This window comes from Octodon degus, unplaced genomic scaffold, assembly GCF_000260255.1.
Source record: "Octodon degus isolate 3935 unplaced genomic scaffold, OctDeg1.0 scaffold00071, whole genome shotgun sequence".
Taxonomy (NCBI): domain Eukaryota; kingdom Metazoa; phylum Chordata; class Mammalia; order Rodentia; family Octodontidae; genus Octodon; species Octodon degus.
This window is the reverse complement of record NW_004524647.1, coordinates 10,651,093-10,667,263: the sequence shown is the minus strand read 5'-3', so window position 1 is coordinate 10,667,263 and position 16,171 is coordinate 10,651,093. Positions and strand designations below refer to the sequence as shown.

The window sequence follows — 16,171 nt, the reverse complement described above, 5'->3', positions numbered from 1 at the left end:
CTCCTGAATCAGCTGGGTGGGTCTTGCCTCTAGCCTCCTTGCAGGGAGTTCTGCTGAAGGGTTCCCTGCTGGGCCTGCAGCCTGGGTCAAAAGAGGATCCCTGGGCCCGGGAAGTCTTACTCACTCGCCGGGCCTGTGCTCTGGGTCTGTTCAGGATCCCGCGGCCTGGGTCGTCTCACTCACTCGTCTCACTCACTCGCTGGCCTGCGCTCCGGGTCTGTTCAGGATCCCGCGGCCTGGGTCGTCCCTAATGAAGCTCTTGAAGACCTTCATTATGTAGAATCTGGAATGGAAAATCACAGAGAGGTTCAGTTTAACATAATTAATGCTTGTTCTTTGCTGGCTACAGGTGTGAGAGGTAGCGAGTGCTTGTGGCCATTCTTCATGTGTTCTGGGGTCTCAAAGTGAAACCTGTGAATTCCATTTCAAAAAAGCACCAGGAGGGCCTTCTGGTTTTTATGAGTATTGGAGAAAATCTTATAAGAGATGTAATAAAGAGGGCAACTCCGTTCAAACAATAAATATAACGTAATACAACCTCAACTCTAGATACATAAAAGAGTTTGCTTTAACAGTTGCTCGCTCCTGAGGGCTGAACTTGCTATTAGACAAGAGACTTGGTTTTAATGCTAAACATTAGGAATTTAAAAATCTAGTCAAGTTTCAGTGTTCTTTTCCAGAAGTTGTCAGTTCCAAGTAGCTTCTGTTCGCCATTGTGGCTCTGCCCACTTTCTGTGGTCGCAGGGAAGGTGGGACAGTATTAGCATGAACTTGCTGTCATGGTTATAAGCAATCACGGGGGCTCCTGGGAAGCCTATGAAGCTCCCCACATAGCTGTTCATAAAACAAGATACATTTCAAAGTGATTATTGTGTCATCTTTTGATTATTAAATATTTACATTACAATCTGGAGGGGACTAGTTCAGAATAGGTTTGTAGGGCATTTTATGACGGACTTAAACGACAATCAAATTGTGTGCGGCATGTTTGTCTCTCCCTAAGAATGTGTGTAGAAGCTTTGCAGCGTGGCTGATACTTACCATATCTGCAGTGCCTTTCATGACAGGCAGTTGCGAATGGAGGTGTCTCGGGCAAAGACACTGATGGGAGGAGAAGCTTGAGCTTCTTTTGAATTTCAGGTTTTCTGAGGTTTAAGATTTCCTGGAAACAGGACCGCGGGGCATACAGCAATGTGGCCTTCACCTTGACCTCCAGTGCGCTCCCTCCTGCAGTCTGAGGTGCTTGGCTTATTTTATTGGATATAAATAAAAGGTGTGGGCATCATTTGGTAGCCCTGGGTTTTCTCTCTGCATTCATTCAAAATGTCCATCCTTTGAACTTCCCTGTCTTCCTGACACAGGTCAAACATAAGGATAAATTAACGTCTGATTCTGTCTCCAGACTGACTCGCAATGGAAAGGGCCAGAAAAAAGCAAGTCACATAAACTTTTACATGAATGTATATTTGTTTTGAACATTTTTTAAAAAAAGAAATGAATAGATTAAGAGTAGCAGAAACATGGTATAAAAACTCTTTAATATTTAATGAGATTTTCTGCTTGGAACCACTTGCAAGACTTCCTGATCTCAACAGGCTTCTCCCTACCCTGCATCTTGTTACTCTGAAAAGTGAATGCATGCATCCACACGTGCATGCTTAAAGTTCTTGCTCTGCCGAACCTCTGGTTTCTGAGCTTGTGTTGGTTCTAAGACTGCAGGTCTGTTGTGAGGGGACCGTGAGCAAGGCATGGCTGGCATGTGAAGACCCAGCTTCTTGTGTCATATTAGCTACTTTGGGGACATCTTCGTAATATGTATTAATCTTTCCAAATCACTCGAAGTAGCAAAATGAGCACAGGAGGAAAACACCAGTGAAGCCCTGGGTGATTCGTGAATGCCAATGTCATCCTCAGCTGTCGCAGCGTTGTTAATGGTGACTCCTAATTACAATGGCAGACATTATGCTGTCACATGCCACACATTACCTTATTTCTGCCAAATCAAGCTGGCCTGGTGTAGGTATTTGAGGTCTTTGTGCCAAGACTCAAGGCTCAAAGGAGTGGATTTCTTGCCGTAATTTATACAGAGCTTGTGATAGAGCAGGATTCAAACCAAGGTCTGTCTAAAGCACAAGGCCAGTTTATTTTCACTGTTAATTTTGTCTGCATTTTAGAGATAAACAGGGATGTATGAACAGTGGGCAGAGAAATCATTCCTATAACCAAGAACCAGGAAATAAATTGTGAGAGTATTAAGTTGCATGTGCAGCGCCGTTTGCTGATCGACTCCTTGCCACTCAGGTGCTTTGGGCTGGGGCTTTCTGGGCATTTTGACCTGGGTCATTCTTTATTGTGCTAATTGATAAGCACCCCCTGTCGGGTTCTAAATATCTGTACCTGGGAAGGCAGGAGTGGTATCACATAGAATTAGAACTATTTGTGTAAGCTTGGAGCAGAGGCCCCATTTTTTCTTGACAGTGGTTTGTTTAGGCAGAGGCTTGTGCCCGACATGCAATGCTGTCAGCTGAATGGTATTTGGAAGTGTCTCCCTTGCTTTTTGGAAGAAGCATAGGGAAGAGGTGGTTCGCTCTCTCCTTTCTCTGTGCATTCTGAGGTAATGTGTGCCACAGAATTTGGGAAAATCTGCAGCCATCTTGAGACCATGAGGGGACTGAGCTGGGATAAGCTGGCACAGTAGTGGACTTGAAGAAGAAGGATAGCAAGAACCTGGGCCACTTCTGACATCGTTGACTGCTCTGTGCACCAGGCTTGAGTCGTGTTTTCTCTGCAGCTCTTGCTGTGGGAGATAATGGACTTCCTTGTGGTTTGCCCCAGGTAGAGAGCTATCTGGTCCTTATATGTGAAGGCACTGTAAAGAGGGTAAGACTTTCCTTGGGGACCAGGACCAATCCAGGTGACTTCTCTGCCTACCCTTGGGTTAGAAATGATGGCTCCATCCATGTACATAATGAAGCCATTGCTGCCATGGTGGCAGGCAGGCAGGGCAACAGGAGAAACCTCCCCACCTTGCTGGAAGCTCGTAACCTGGCAGGACAGTAGAAAGGGTAGCCCATTTCCCTACGCAGTCAGTGTGGGTGCTGGCTTTTCCTGGTCTTGCTATAAGGAGCCATGGATTTATTTCTTGCTACTTAGCAAAGGTTTTATGACGCTAAGTGTTAATCAATGAAAAACATTCTTACTGCCCGATTTTTTGTTATTGTTTTAGAAAAATTTAGTATGCCAGTTGGGGGCTTACTAGGACATAAGTGTGGTAGAACTGCCTGTTATAAATCATGTGTTTCAGGTTAAAGTACAGGTGCATAATAGTACAATATTACATTTCTCATTACTGTTTTTTAGCTTGATAGAATGCATCACAGGCAGATAAAATTGCTGTTTACAGCTATAAGTAAATGGAAATGCTTATTACTTTTCAGCTTGTAGATCTTTGTTGTAAATATTTCACTGGATAAATTTAAATCACTGTGATGAAATTGAAATGTAATAATAGTATTGATTTTTATTGAATGCTGGCACCCTAGTGTCTTTTTTTTCACTAAATTAATATTACAAGAGTAATTTTCTAATGAATATATATGAGCACTATGTCACTGGTAAAACAAAAAGAGGAATAATACAATTTATGACACTGGATTTCTTTTAGTGTGACATAAGCTGATATAAATAAAAACATAGTTCATTATATATCCATTCTAATGTTATACTAATTAAAACTTTCCATTGACTTCACTGAAGACTATTTTTAGAAATTATTCAAATTATTGAGGCCTTGAAAAGAAGCATATGCAGGGTTTTGAGTTTCCAGCAGACCAAAAATACTAACATGTTGAAACTGAACAAATTAATACTGTATAGGATTTTTTACGTAAGCAAAAAAGACAAAGACCATTGATACTTAAAACTGGGGATATGTGAATTTCATCTTTTTAATTTCACATCAATATAAGCAAAAAGGAAGAGCCAAAGAGTAAACGACTGACATTCAGCTTTCTGCCTTGAAGAACAAAATTTCCTTGTAAACTTTTAATTCTGGAACTCAGATTAAGAATTTGATTTCTATACAGGCGCGATTTTACTGTTTTTCTTACATTAAAAAAGTATCAAGTACTATTTTAATTTGTGGTGTTAGTTTGAACTCAGTCTCCCTTGTGCCATGGTTTTCATAATTCTGTATCATGTGAGATGTATGCATCTAATACAGTGGGGCTGGATAGGCCCAGTAGCTATTCTGGAGTCTGCCGTAGCCATCCTCTACATTTCTATAGAGGATGAAGAATAACTGGTAGATTGCCTAAAGTAAATGTGGGGGTGATTTAAGTTCAGGTAGGCAGGTGGGACATGAGAGTTTCTTTTCTTTTTTCTTTCTTTTTTTTTTGGTTTCTCTGTCTTCTCTTCTGTCTCTCTGTCAGTAATATTCTTCACAGCCTTCTGTATAGTAATAGTCACAGGAATGGGATGTTTCATAAAGATCTTTACTGCATGCCTTGAAACCTTCTCACTGTGAATGGAAAGCTTGAGTAGCCGCCTTCTCGTGACAACTAATATCAGGGTGCTGTGTGTCGCCTGGGTTACTTAAATAACTGTGTTTGATTAAGCAGAATCGGGGAGTGCTTTTCTCCTGTCATGGAAGCCACTTCCGAGGAAGGACTTCACCGTGGCATTGCTTAAAGCAGTGGGGGTCGAGTGTGCATCGGTGCACCTCGGTGGTACATTGAGGTCGGTGGGTCCTCCTGACCTCTAATTCTTCAGTGAGACCAATTTGTACAGACCTCCTCATCTGAATACTTTGTCTTTCTCATTCCTCAGTAACTTTCAAAACTGAATTTTCAAGTTCTCAATGTCAGGAACCAAATTGTCTACTTTTCTCTTCATTCAGAGAAAAGAGTTGGTGAGTAGCACCTACCATTTAAAATTCTACTTCTGATATAGAATTTGCAGCCAACCACATGTGCCACGTACATTAGCCTAACTTGGCAACATTGATAATAATAAGAGGGTAAAGGATAATTTATAGAGCACAATTGGGATTTTGCTGTGCACATTTCTTCAATCCTTATTACTTAATGTCCACACACACACACACACACACACACGTGGTACAAGTATTTGTTAACTGTTGATGAAGAGTGTGACTGGATATATATATGTTTTGGGGGATGATTTTTAGTGTTACAATTCTCTCGAATGTAACCTTTCTCCCAATCCATTGAAGAGTGTTATGAATTAATAGCCGATGTTGAAGGTTTTAAATGTATAGTTGGTATTAATAGCCGGCACTTTCCATCTTTGGAATGGCTCTTTTTGAAATACAATTTTAGGAACATACAGGTCATGGGAATTTTGTTTGTGTGTTACTATTATGAATAAAAAATGAAAGATCTTTTTTGTTTTTTGCTTTCCTCTCTGAGTTATCTGATGGCTCAGAGTCAGACTGCTTATTCTGGACTCTGTCTCTGTATACTTGCGTAGCTAATTGAAGCTTTCTGTACCTTCATTTGCCCACTGTCTGAAGAATACCACCCGTAGGCCTTGTGAAGGGAAAAGTGTGCTTGATGAACGCGCTGGCAGGTACGCTTAGCACGGGAGCCGCTGTGGCCTCTGTCTCCCTGGCCGTGTGCACAGGACCAAGCTGCTTCACTGCAGAGTCACTGTGTCTTGGCAGGAGACAGAGAACTGCCTAGTTCCTGTCCGAGCATAGCCTGTGAACCCTGAGAAGAGGAAGTTGATGTGTCCCTTATCATGTCATTTGACTGAAAATACATTCCCTCCAAGAAATTGTTAAGGTAGCCTGGTAAGACAATTCTCCAATAAATTGAATGATATTTTACTTTTGATCAATATGAAACATATTTTAGGGCAAAAGTAAAAATGGGTAACAAGGAATGTAGATGGGAATGCCATTGCTTGGATTTATTAAAGAATAGTTTTTCAGTAGTCAGTGTAGCTGGACTCAAAACATGTAAGTAAAGAGTATTTCTTGAATGTGATAAACTACTTTTAAATATCCTGAGGACTTAGTAATATTGTGATATAAGGAGTAACATTGTTCCTGAATTAAGAATTTTGAGTTCTGAATGGTTCTCTAGAGCTTTGCAAAGGACAGAATGTTTTACTTATTTACTGTTCAGAATGTTTTAAAATACAGTGAATTTTTCATTATATCTCAGTAGATAATCTGTTCTGTTAGTCATCTTTAGGAGCTGTGGACCTGGTCTCTCCCTAACTCTGAAGACGACTAGCTGGGTGTTTGTGTAAATGAGTATGTGTATTCTGACTGCATTGAAAACCATACAGGGCCTGGGAGTGATTACATTTGTTTTTCAATGAGAATATTCTCTTCTCATATGCAAATGAGGATGTCCATAGATGCACGCACAGATTTGAGCAGGTCTGTTGACTTATTTGGAAAGTTGTTGGTATTGAGTTCTTCAGAGATCATAAAAGCTTGGCACTCCTTCAAGGTATCAAGGGACTGCTTTTGCCTCTTAGGACTTATTCAGACACTTCCACTTGTATGCAAATACCTGCCTCCCTGATGCATTTACTATGCACCCTTTCCAGAATCTTCATCATTCTGAGTCTCGTGCTTTTCATATTCTGAATTAAGGTTTACTCCTGTAAATCCTTTGACTGCTGCAGCCACAGTCATACTTAGTATTTGCTGGGAGTAAAGATTTGCTCTGAAATTATTTCTAGTCTTCTTAGCTGTTGTTCACCCTTTCCTACTCCCTTTGTCCAATGTAGGTTTTTCATGGACTGAATGACTGATCCTCGAGATTCTCGTGAATGAATGCTAGAACACAGAACTGGAATGGTTGTCAAGAAATCATGTAGTTGTTGTTGGTCTTTCATTTTAATTCAGTAAACGTTCATTGAAACCTTTATGTGAACCACATAATCATAAATGATAGCGTTTGACATTCATCAGAAAGTGCTGCTTATACAGCCTGGCTACCTTTCCTGTGTTTTTAAGGCTCTAGGATGGCCGGATACTGCAGTGGCCAGCCTTTTTTGGCAATGCCAACCTGTGTTTGCGGTAAAGATTTTGGCATCATTGATCATAAGCATCAGAAAGATTAGAATTGCAGGTGTAGTCAAACTTCTAATCATTATGTGCATTTCGTATTGAACCTTTTCAATTTCCATTGTTTTGACTGAACTTTGAATTGGTGTGATTTCTATTTGTCATGCCAGGATTTTAAAAGTTATTTTGGATGCTGATTAAAGAGTGACTTAAGAAGTGGGAATGAGGGCAGGAAGTGACACATGTGCACTTCACCGTTTCCACATCTACTTCTGAAATTGGAAGTTCAAATTTAATGGGATGGTGTGCACTTAGGCAGTTGAGTCAAACTTTAAATATACCTGTATTTGGATACTGTCTTAGTTAGTTGCTGAGACAATATCTGGCACCCAAGGTCAGTGGAGGAAAGGCTTATTTGGCTCACAGTTTATAGAGGTTTCAATTTGTAGTTGGCTGGCTCCAAGGCTAGGTGACGTGGAAGCATGGCTTTGAAGAGAAGAATCGTTTATGACAGGCAGAAATCAGCAAGATAGAAAGCTACAAGGGACAAGTGGCAAAAGCAACTTCTTTCTGTCCCTTTATAATCTCTCTTAGGTACCAACCCTTAGGGCAGGTAGCACTTGTACCCAGAACTTTGGCAAACCAATCAGTGGACTAATTCAGTAATCACACATTCTTAATCCTATCACACACTCTAGATCCAGCTACCTCTGAAAAAGCCCCACCCATGACTGTGGGAGGCTTTGGGGGACACCTAGACACTAGCTGCAGAGTTGCTGCTCCCTCCCAAAATGCCAGGCTTTTCTTTTCATTATATTAGATGCATGTCTATGGCTTTGCATAGTTTGAATCAAAACAGATGCATTTTCATAAGTAGAAAGTTTGTGAGTTTATAACTTACAGCCTGTTTTACTCACAATATTGTGACACCACATATATGCTTTTTAACATACTAGTCAACTTTCCAACTGTCTGATACCAAGAATTCCTGGAGTTTAGTTCATTTCTGACATTATCTGGAATTAGTACTGACCCTACAGTGAGGGGCCCAGACCCTCAAGTCCATCCCAGCTTAGATGCGCTTCAATCCTAACATCCATGCCTTATGAACTCCTTTTGGACAGATAGAAATCAAGGTTGGCAAGGCCCATTCCTTGGATTCAGTAATTTGCTAGAACAGCTCAAAAAATACAAAAACGGGAATGTACTTAGAATTATCAGGACAGAAATAAACAGCCTTGGTGAAGAGTTACATAGAGAGAGGCCTGGGCACATACCAAGGGCTGCAGCCTATGTTCTTAAGGAGTTGGGCTGCACCAGCCTCCAGCAGTGAGGATATGTGTTCAGCAAGCAAGAAGCACTCTGAACTGTATCCTTCTGTGGGTTTGGAGCAGCTTCATTATGAAGGTGGGGTCCAGGTTACATCCTTGTCAGTAGGTGACTGACACCCTCAATCTTAGCCCCTTCTCCTTTTCCCGCGGTTGTGGGGATGAATGTTGCAACCCTCCCTTTATGGCTTGATCTTTCTGGTGAGAATCCCTCATCTGAAAACAATGTGGATATCCCTAAGAGTGGCCTCCTTATAACCAATGACACCCTTGCTCCCCAGAGAATGTCCCAAGGGATTTAGAAGCTGTGTACCAGGAACTGGGAACAGAGACCGTTATGTACTTCTGGACAATGGAAACATGAGAGAAGTGATTGAAGATGGTGGAGATCCAAGCCATGACTGACCAAGGGAACCAGTTTCTAAGCTTTCAGAATAATGTCCACTAAAGATTACTATGCAATTATTTAAAATAGTTTCATGACATGCTTTTTAAATTGCCTTCCTACATATGACTGAACTTTTACATTATGCTCATTGTATGGATGAACAGAGACATTTCATGACTGACACATAAGCACAGGGACACACCAGAGGAACTGGAAGAGACTGTGTGTTAGGTTTGCACAGAGCAGTTTCCTCTTAACCTAGAGATGACGCAGCTTGGACTGCATCCTGGAATGTTGAACATTTACAGTGCAGTGTGTGGTCCTGAGCCAGAGAGGTTATCTGAGGAGCAGCTCACTGTATGCTTTTATTTTCCCCATATAACCATCTATACAATAAGGCAGCAAATAAAGGACAACTTTTACTGCAGGGATCCCTGAGTCACAGCGGGATTTTAACACAGCATAAGGAGCTAGAGGCAAGAGACCTTGTGGTCGGGCTTGAAGCAGAGGATTCAGGATGGATGTGCACTTGGCAAAAGATTTCAGTGGTCAAGGTCAAATGGAGAAGCCGGTACATAGAAAGAGCTTAGTGTTGTGAGCTGATCCTGATTGGAAAATTGGCTCTTCTCAGAGTACAGGCCAAGGCAAAAGTAGATGAAGAAGCAGAGTGAATCATGAGTTGGAATTGAGGGGGCTAAGACAGTATGAGGACCAGAACTCCAGACTGCTGTCAGTCTCCCCTATTATGGGAACATGAAGAAAAGGTAATTCCCCAAGAACCCTGATGACAGAGGCAGCCAAGGAAAAGTGACCATTCCTGTGATTAGTGAGCTAGAGCACAAGAATAGTCAGCCTGGTAGCAGTGTCTGGGGAGGGGTTTGCTCCAGCGGGAGAGACATCCCATGACAGAGGGGGACGCAGTAGGACTTCCAGGAAGCCATTGCATTTATCTGGGCCATGTATTAACAGTCACAACTGTGTCATTAGAGTTCCAGGGAAGTTCTGAATTACCAGACATCAAAATAATGACTACTCAAACTTTCTGAGTACATTCATGCAAAGTTTTATTACAATTTTAGAGTAAGTTTAAGGGTTTTGTGCTTAAAGGGAGAAAGTACTTCCCCGTGAAAGCTACAGGTGTGTCTCAGTTCCCACCAATAGGGGCTAGGAATCTTGATGTGTGAGAGGAACTTCTAATGTGTTAATTCAGACATCAGGGAGTCATTGTTGGCTTAGCTCTTAAGCCTCCCAGCTGTGGTGTACAGCCCTGGCTTGGCATTATGGGTCATGTGTGTTAATACAAATTAATTCTGTGAACTGTTGCTTTGAATTCCTTTTCTGCCTCACCTTCCTCTGCCATCCTTAGAAGTAAACACTTTATTTGCAGCATACACGATGAAAGTCATCACCACATCTAGAACATTGCCTTGCGAGTTTCCTTACACATGCAATTTTTATAAAGTGTTGATTGTAAGTTCTTAAGGAATTTATAAAAGTAGCAGCATAACCCATGAAAGTCATTACCCGCACCTAGGAATATTGCCTTGTGCTTTTCCTTACACATATAACTTTTATAAAGTGTTGATTGTAGGTTCTTGGGGAATTCATAAATATTTAGAATGAGTCAGCTCCTTTGATTCATTTTTCTCACATCGGACTGCATTGCTTCTTGCTTCGATTAACTCCCCCGCCCCGTACCCACTCACACCCCCCGATGTGGCACTAATTGCCTTCCCACACCTAGTGTTTATTGTGCGTCTTAGTGTACAGACACCTTTGCAGACTGCCGTGGCGACGTGAAAAGTGAAAGGGTCCTTGTAGTTCTGTGTTTATATTCTGTACTTTCTTTGGCAAATGAAAATGACTGAGCCGCAGAGAATTTCATAAGCAATTCCTCATGTCTGGTCGGCTGTTGGACACAGCCAGCTTTTGGGGTCGCAGGTGGCGGAAGCAGGCACGGCCCAGCGGGCTCCGTATCTCATGCCCTTCTCAGAGGTAGATGAAGAGTAGCATCATTAAATTAAGTAAAAACTCACTTTAGATTTCCGGTTAAAAAGAAACCAATAGGTCTCCAGATATTTTTGTACTTCACACCTGATTGATATACTTGGAAATAGCAAGATTTATTTGCAGTTGTTGCTTCCTCAGGAACAGGCTGCAGCAGCATTTATTTATCCACTCAACCTATGCAGAGCGTGAGTGCTGAGATGACCTCCATTTCAGCGAGATAGATTTTGGTACCTGCAGTCCAGCTGAGCTCATCTGGTGCTGTACAGTTGAAGTGTGCACGGAAACTTTTCTTCTGGAGGCAGGGAAGCCCCAGTGCTCGCCCATCAGGTTGCCACCAGCAGGTTGCAGACCTGCCAGGCACCAGTGACAAAAGGGTGCCACTCATCTCCAGTGAGCAGGTGTCAGGGTCTGATTGGGTACAGGGTGCCTTTGGATTCTCATGTGCACACAGTCTGTGGTGAGTGGCTACGACCCTTAATGGTGAGTCAGAAGCAGGGGTCAGCTGTCACCCAGCAGGCACTCATTGTCTGTCTGTGATGTAACTCCAGTAGCAAGAGCCACACTTCATGAAGATGCCCCTGCTGTGTTTAAGATGATCAACCATCGCGTTCCTTTGCTGTACTTCCATGGAGAGCACCTAGGAAGATCAAAGCAGTGTGATGTTGGGGTTTCTGCATAGTGTAAATTTAAGCATTACCACAAAGGCTTGTTGCTCTTCCTTGGCAAAGCAATTTAGCCTGCAGAAAATAATTAAATCCTCAGTCTCTTGCAATAATTAGAAATTTGAAACGGGGAAGATTAATTATTTCCATCAGATTCAGTTGCCTAAGAAAACGCTCAAGGATGGCATTCACACAGTCTTGAGCTAATTCACAATTCCATTGCTTTTCAGTATTTTTAATTTTTCTCCCTCCAGGATCATGCAGATTTGCGAAGCCATTTCTTCACAGTCGGGATGAAGCTAGAGACAGTGAATATGAGTGAGCCCTTTCACATCTGTCCTGCATCAGTGACCAAGGTGGGTCTCGCTCCTTTGCTCCAGAGTGAATCAGCTGATGAAATACACTCATGCAAGGGTCTACAGTGACAGCAAATAAACCAAAGGGGCTTAAATGCCTCTCCAGGCTGCTGCTGATACCTAAAGCTATTTGCCACTGGTAGCGGAGTGTATCTGATCAGATCTCTCTTCTTAGACTGGATAGGATGAATTTTCCTTCTTTGATAAATTTGGCAAGTTGCATGTGTAGGAGTAATAATTTGTTCTTTCAGCAGGGATAGTAGTGATAATGATTGATCTATAGACATTCCTCATGTAGCAGCTGCATTAAGGTCTTGTGACTTAAGTTGTTACATGAATTGGTCATTACATGCTGTGTACATTGCAATATTCAGAACAAAGAAATGGTCAAGGGAAACTCCAGCTTGATGGCTTTGCTTTTATTTGTGTAACCCTAACCTTCACCACTATAATATATAACAATATTAAACTATGGTGCTGTACTGTACAATCAGCAAAAATTATTGTATAAACTCAACAGTTGTACCTTGCTGAAACCTGGCCGCAATTTTCTTTTGTCCCAACAGTAGGTGACAGCAATGCCAGCTGCCCACTTTTTTGAGTCTATATCAAGTTGTCCTCATTCTGAAAAGCTGCAAGGTCAGTTTCACCTGGACCTTAGAAAACGAACCAGAGAGCTAAAGTGCGCTACCTGTCAGTGGTGGGGGCCTCGCTCACATTTATATGCCTTTAAGTAATTTCTATCCATGACATTAGAAAATGGCACACTATTTGTAATTAGTTCATTCCAAGCACTGTTACCCAAGTTGGATAGACTTTCAATGATAGCCATTTGGGTTTTCACTATAAATAGTGACCTCATTGCTCCTCTGAGGGCAGAGGGTGGGGTTATTTTCAGTGATTCTCCAAGTATGTTTAGAAAATTTTTTCTTGCTCTTGCACCAGAGGCAAAGTACTTAATCCATTCTGTTCCACATGATCTGCCTGGTGCTGTGAAATGCGAGAGCTGCATCCTGTGCTGGTGTCTCTTAGGACTTGATGTGGGTTGCTCCTCAAACCAGTAGCCATGTTCAGATGACGAAGCGCCAGAATATTCATAGTGCAATGGACATCTACAATTAAATATCCATTCTCTGAACATTTAAAAATGTTTTAGGGTATTTGTTTTTCAGAATACATACTTATCACAATGTAAATTTCACTCTCCCCTTGAGTTCTTCTTAATGGTACTGTACCTAAATAATATTAAAGCAAACTGACAAGAATGCAGGCAAACAGGTAAGCTTGTATAGCAGATCCAGTATCCAGTTATTACCTTTTCGTGGAATAGCAGAATGAGATATTGACAATTGATGGCAGTGATGACAGTGTCATTTGTTTGTGGAATGCATTGAATGAGGGGAAGGAGTACTGGAATTAGAAGTCTCTGGGAGGCTGAGGCATGAAGATAGCAAGTTTGAGCCCAACTTGGGCAACTTAGCAACTTAGTGAAATGTTGTCTCAAAATTTAAAAAAAAAAAAAAAAAAGAAGAAGAAGAAGAAGGAGGAAGACTGGAGATGTAACTCAGTGTAAAGGTCATGGGTTCAATTCTTGGTACTGCCAAGGAGGAGGGAGGTCTAAAGACCTGGAGGTTTGGATTCTAGAGCTCCTTTTCTTTCAACTCTGCAGTATGCAGTTGTGGGCTAATTAGTTACCTGATCTAAATCTTGGCCTTGAGCCCTGTGCTCTCTGGACGAGAAGAAACACAAAGCAGTGGTTGTGAACATTTGGAAACATGAACACTGATTGAGTCTGATAAAACTTACTACGCTTTCCCTCTGAAGTGTGTCCGAATGTGCGTTTTAACTAATACTGGAAATTCCTCAGTGTCTGTATTTACAAGGTCCTGTGGTGCTTAAAGATCCTGCAACAGAATTTATGACTCTTTAAAAACGTTTTATGTGTGTGAATAATTGTGCATACACACAAGCCTGGTAGACTAGATTCCATTAACTTCACAGACAGCTACCGAGCACCTACAGGCACTCCTCTGGAGAGCAGGACGAGGACAGAGTCTGTGCTATTATGGGGCTTATGTCGTAGCAGGAGAAATAGACAATGAGTATGTCACACGGTAAACCGTGAGGTGAAAAGTATACTAGGGAAGGGCTAATGGAGTGCAGGCATAAAGAGGGGGTGGCTTTAGAAAAGCAGGTGTGGAAGGGTTCCTTGGGAAGACTGGTCCTGTTCGGTGCTTTCTTCTCATAGTGGCCTTTCACAGTCAGTCTTCAGGCAGGAGAGTCATAATTATTTACCGGGATTTACAGGACAGTTATCTTCATGCAGTGAAGTGAGTTTCTTCTGCTCCTGCCGCACTTAGAGCTAGGCTGCTTCCAAAAAGTATAAGTGAAGGACCCAGGAATCATAGTGTAGTAAAAATGTTAAGATTTTTCTAAAAAAGACTGGTTCATCTTTATTTTTCTCATGGGCTATTTTACATATTTTTTGTTTGCTTATTTTGACTGTTGAGCACCATCAGATTTTGGTATCTGTGTGGTTTATCAACTCACCTAGTTTGTTTTTCCTCATTGACTTTTTCTTATATTCTTTGGATATTTATCCAGCATACATATAAAGCATTCCCTATGCATTTAAGAAAATTTTGATGAATACAAAGCTGGCCACCATCCTTGGCAAGGGGTGCGTATGTACCAGTCCACAGAAGGAAAGAGGATTTTCAGCGTGGAGATTTACATCTGATGCGTTAGAAGCACAGAACAGGAACCCTTTATTTCAGGCAGAGCAAGGGCACTGAGCGTGGAGATGCACTTGGAAGAGTGCAGTGAGTTTTCATGGACTAGCTGGGTAGCTGGGCGCTGCAGGGCGTGAAAACAGAGTGGGGCTGTGTTTGCATCAGTGATTCCTGTTGGATGGCAGGATGGGATACTTGGGGTGACGTGATACAGGATAACGCTAGAAGTCTCCCCTGGCAGACTCGTGCAGGCTTTTTGGGTGACTCTGTGAGAAATTTGGTATTAGCTGGGGTTACTGAGAGGAACCCTTGAGCTCCCATCTTTGCTCTTTCCTAAGCTGGGGTTTGCCTGTGCTGTTTGCTTATCAAGTTGTTTTGCTGGTAGCTATGGCCATTGCTTGCTTTTCTAAGTGACTTAAAAAAATTCTTCTATATATTTTATCCATTAATCTTGCCATTGATAGTCACAGTGATCAATTCTACCTTATTAACTACTAGATTAATTTAGTAAAATGCACTGAAATGCTAGATTATGCTCAGATCAATTTGATGGAGTATATTAATTGCCTTTGAAAACTGTTAGCATTCTATATGTAATGCCAAAAGATTATTATTTCTTTTTTTTTAGGTTTTCAACAATCATTTTTTTCAAGTGACTATTGATGACCTAAGGCCAGAACCTAGTACACTCTCAATGCTGTGCCATGTGGATTCTTTGGGGATTTTGCCAGCACAATGGTGCCTTAAGAATGGAGTCCATCTCACTCCTCCCAAAGGTTGGTATACAGTAATGATTCGCAGGCTGTAAATAGTTCAGGATGGTGTCTCTCCTCAGTGAGGTGATTGCTTTATTAATCTGGGCAGTTGGGGCTGTGAAGAATTTAGATGTAGTGAGAGTGGTGTGTTCCTAGCATGACACACTCTGACGTCTGCTGTTGAGACTTTTATGCCCAATCGCTCAGCAGCAGGTCCTCCACCAACTGCTGCATTGTTGGTAGCTGCGCTGCTGTGTCGCAGTGACAAAGCTTGCGGTGCTGCTAAGTGACTGAGGTCAAAGACCTGAGCATGTCAGAGACACAGCCTTAAAAATGCACCAAAATGCTAATGAAGCATTTCTTTAGCTTTTTATTTCCAACAAGTCACGTTTTCCTTGGGGCTAAGTTAGCCTCAGTTGTTCAGCAGTTTGATGGCGTGCACACAAAAATAACTCATTTGGGAGCAAATATGCATGAAAGTCATTTTAGATTGGGGTCTAAGAACCACATGTTTAGTAAGTAACACCCTTGTAATTTAGTGCTGGGTTTGTTGTCCCCCAAGGCTCATGTAGGGAGTAACAGCAAAATGGACAAAAGAGAAAATTGTGAAAAAATAAGAAATACAAACTTACTGATGGGGGCTTCTTAGTAGACAAACTCAAAGTAAAAAGGGGTTTTGCATCAAGCTTTTCAGCTGTCTAGGGATTGGAAAACTGCCATCCACCATATTAAGAGAGTAAGTTCCTGCTTCTCTGATGGCTGTCATATGTTGTGCCCATCATTTAATTTTGTTGCGATTGGCTTATCCGTAGCATAACTGCTCACCGGGCTTTTTAAGCTGTCTTTCCTCCATATTCTTGCCTTTGGAAGTGATGCTTTTAGCTATTTCCGCTTT

General features: G+C 41.8%; 1 protein-coding gene across 6 annotated transcripts in view; it reads left to right on the top strand.

Annotated features, from left to right (window-relative positions):
- Positions 1 to 16,171, top strand: part of Sfmbt2 (Scm like with four mbt domains 2) — a 230,590-nt gene that overhangs the window by 129,043 nt on the left and 85,376 nt on the right. For all 6 annotated transcript variants that reach the window (XR_002821927.1, XM_023719784.1, XM_023719786.1 and 3 more), the window contains 2 exons: positions 11,688 to 11,789; positions 15,150 to 15,297. Coding sequence is in view for 5 of the 6 variants with exons in the window: in XM_023719784.1 (XP_023575552.1) it covers positions 11,688 to 11,789; positions 15,150 to 15,297 (250 nt within the window). In the remaining variant the exon portion in view is untranslated. The remainder of the gene's footprint in view (positions 1 to 11,687; positions 11,790 to 15,149; positions 15,298 to 16,171) is intronic.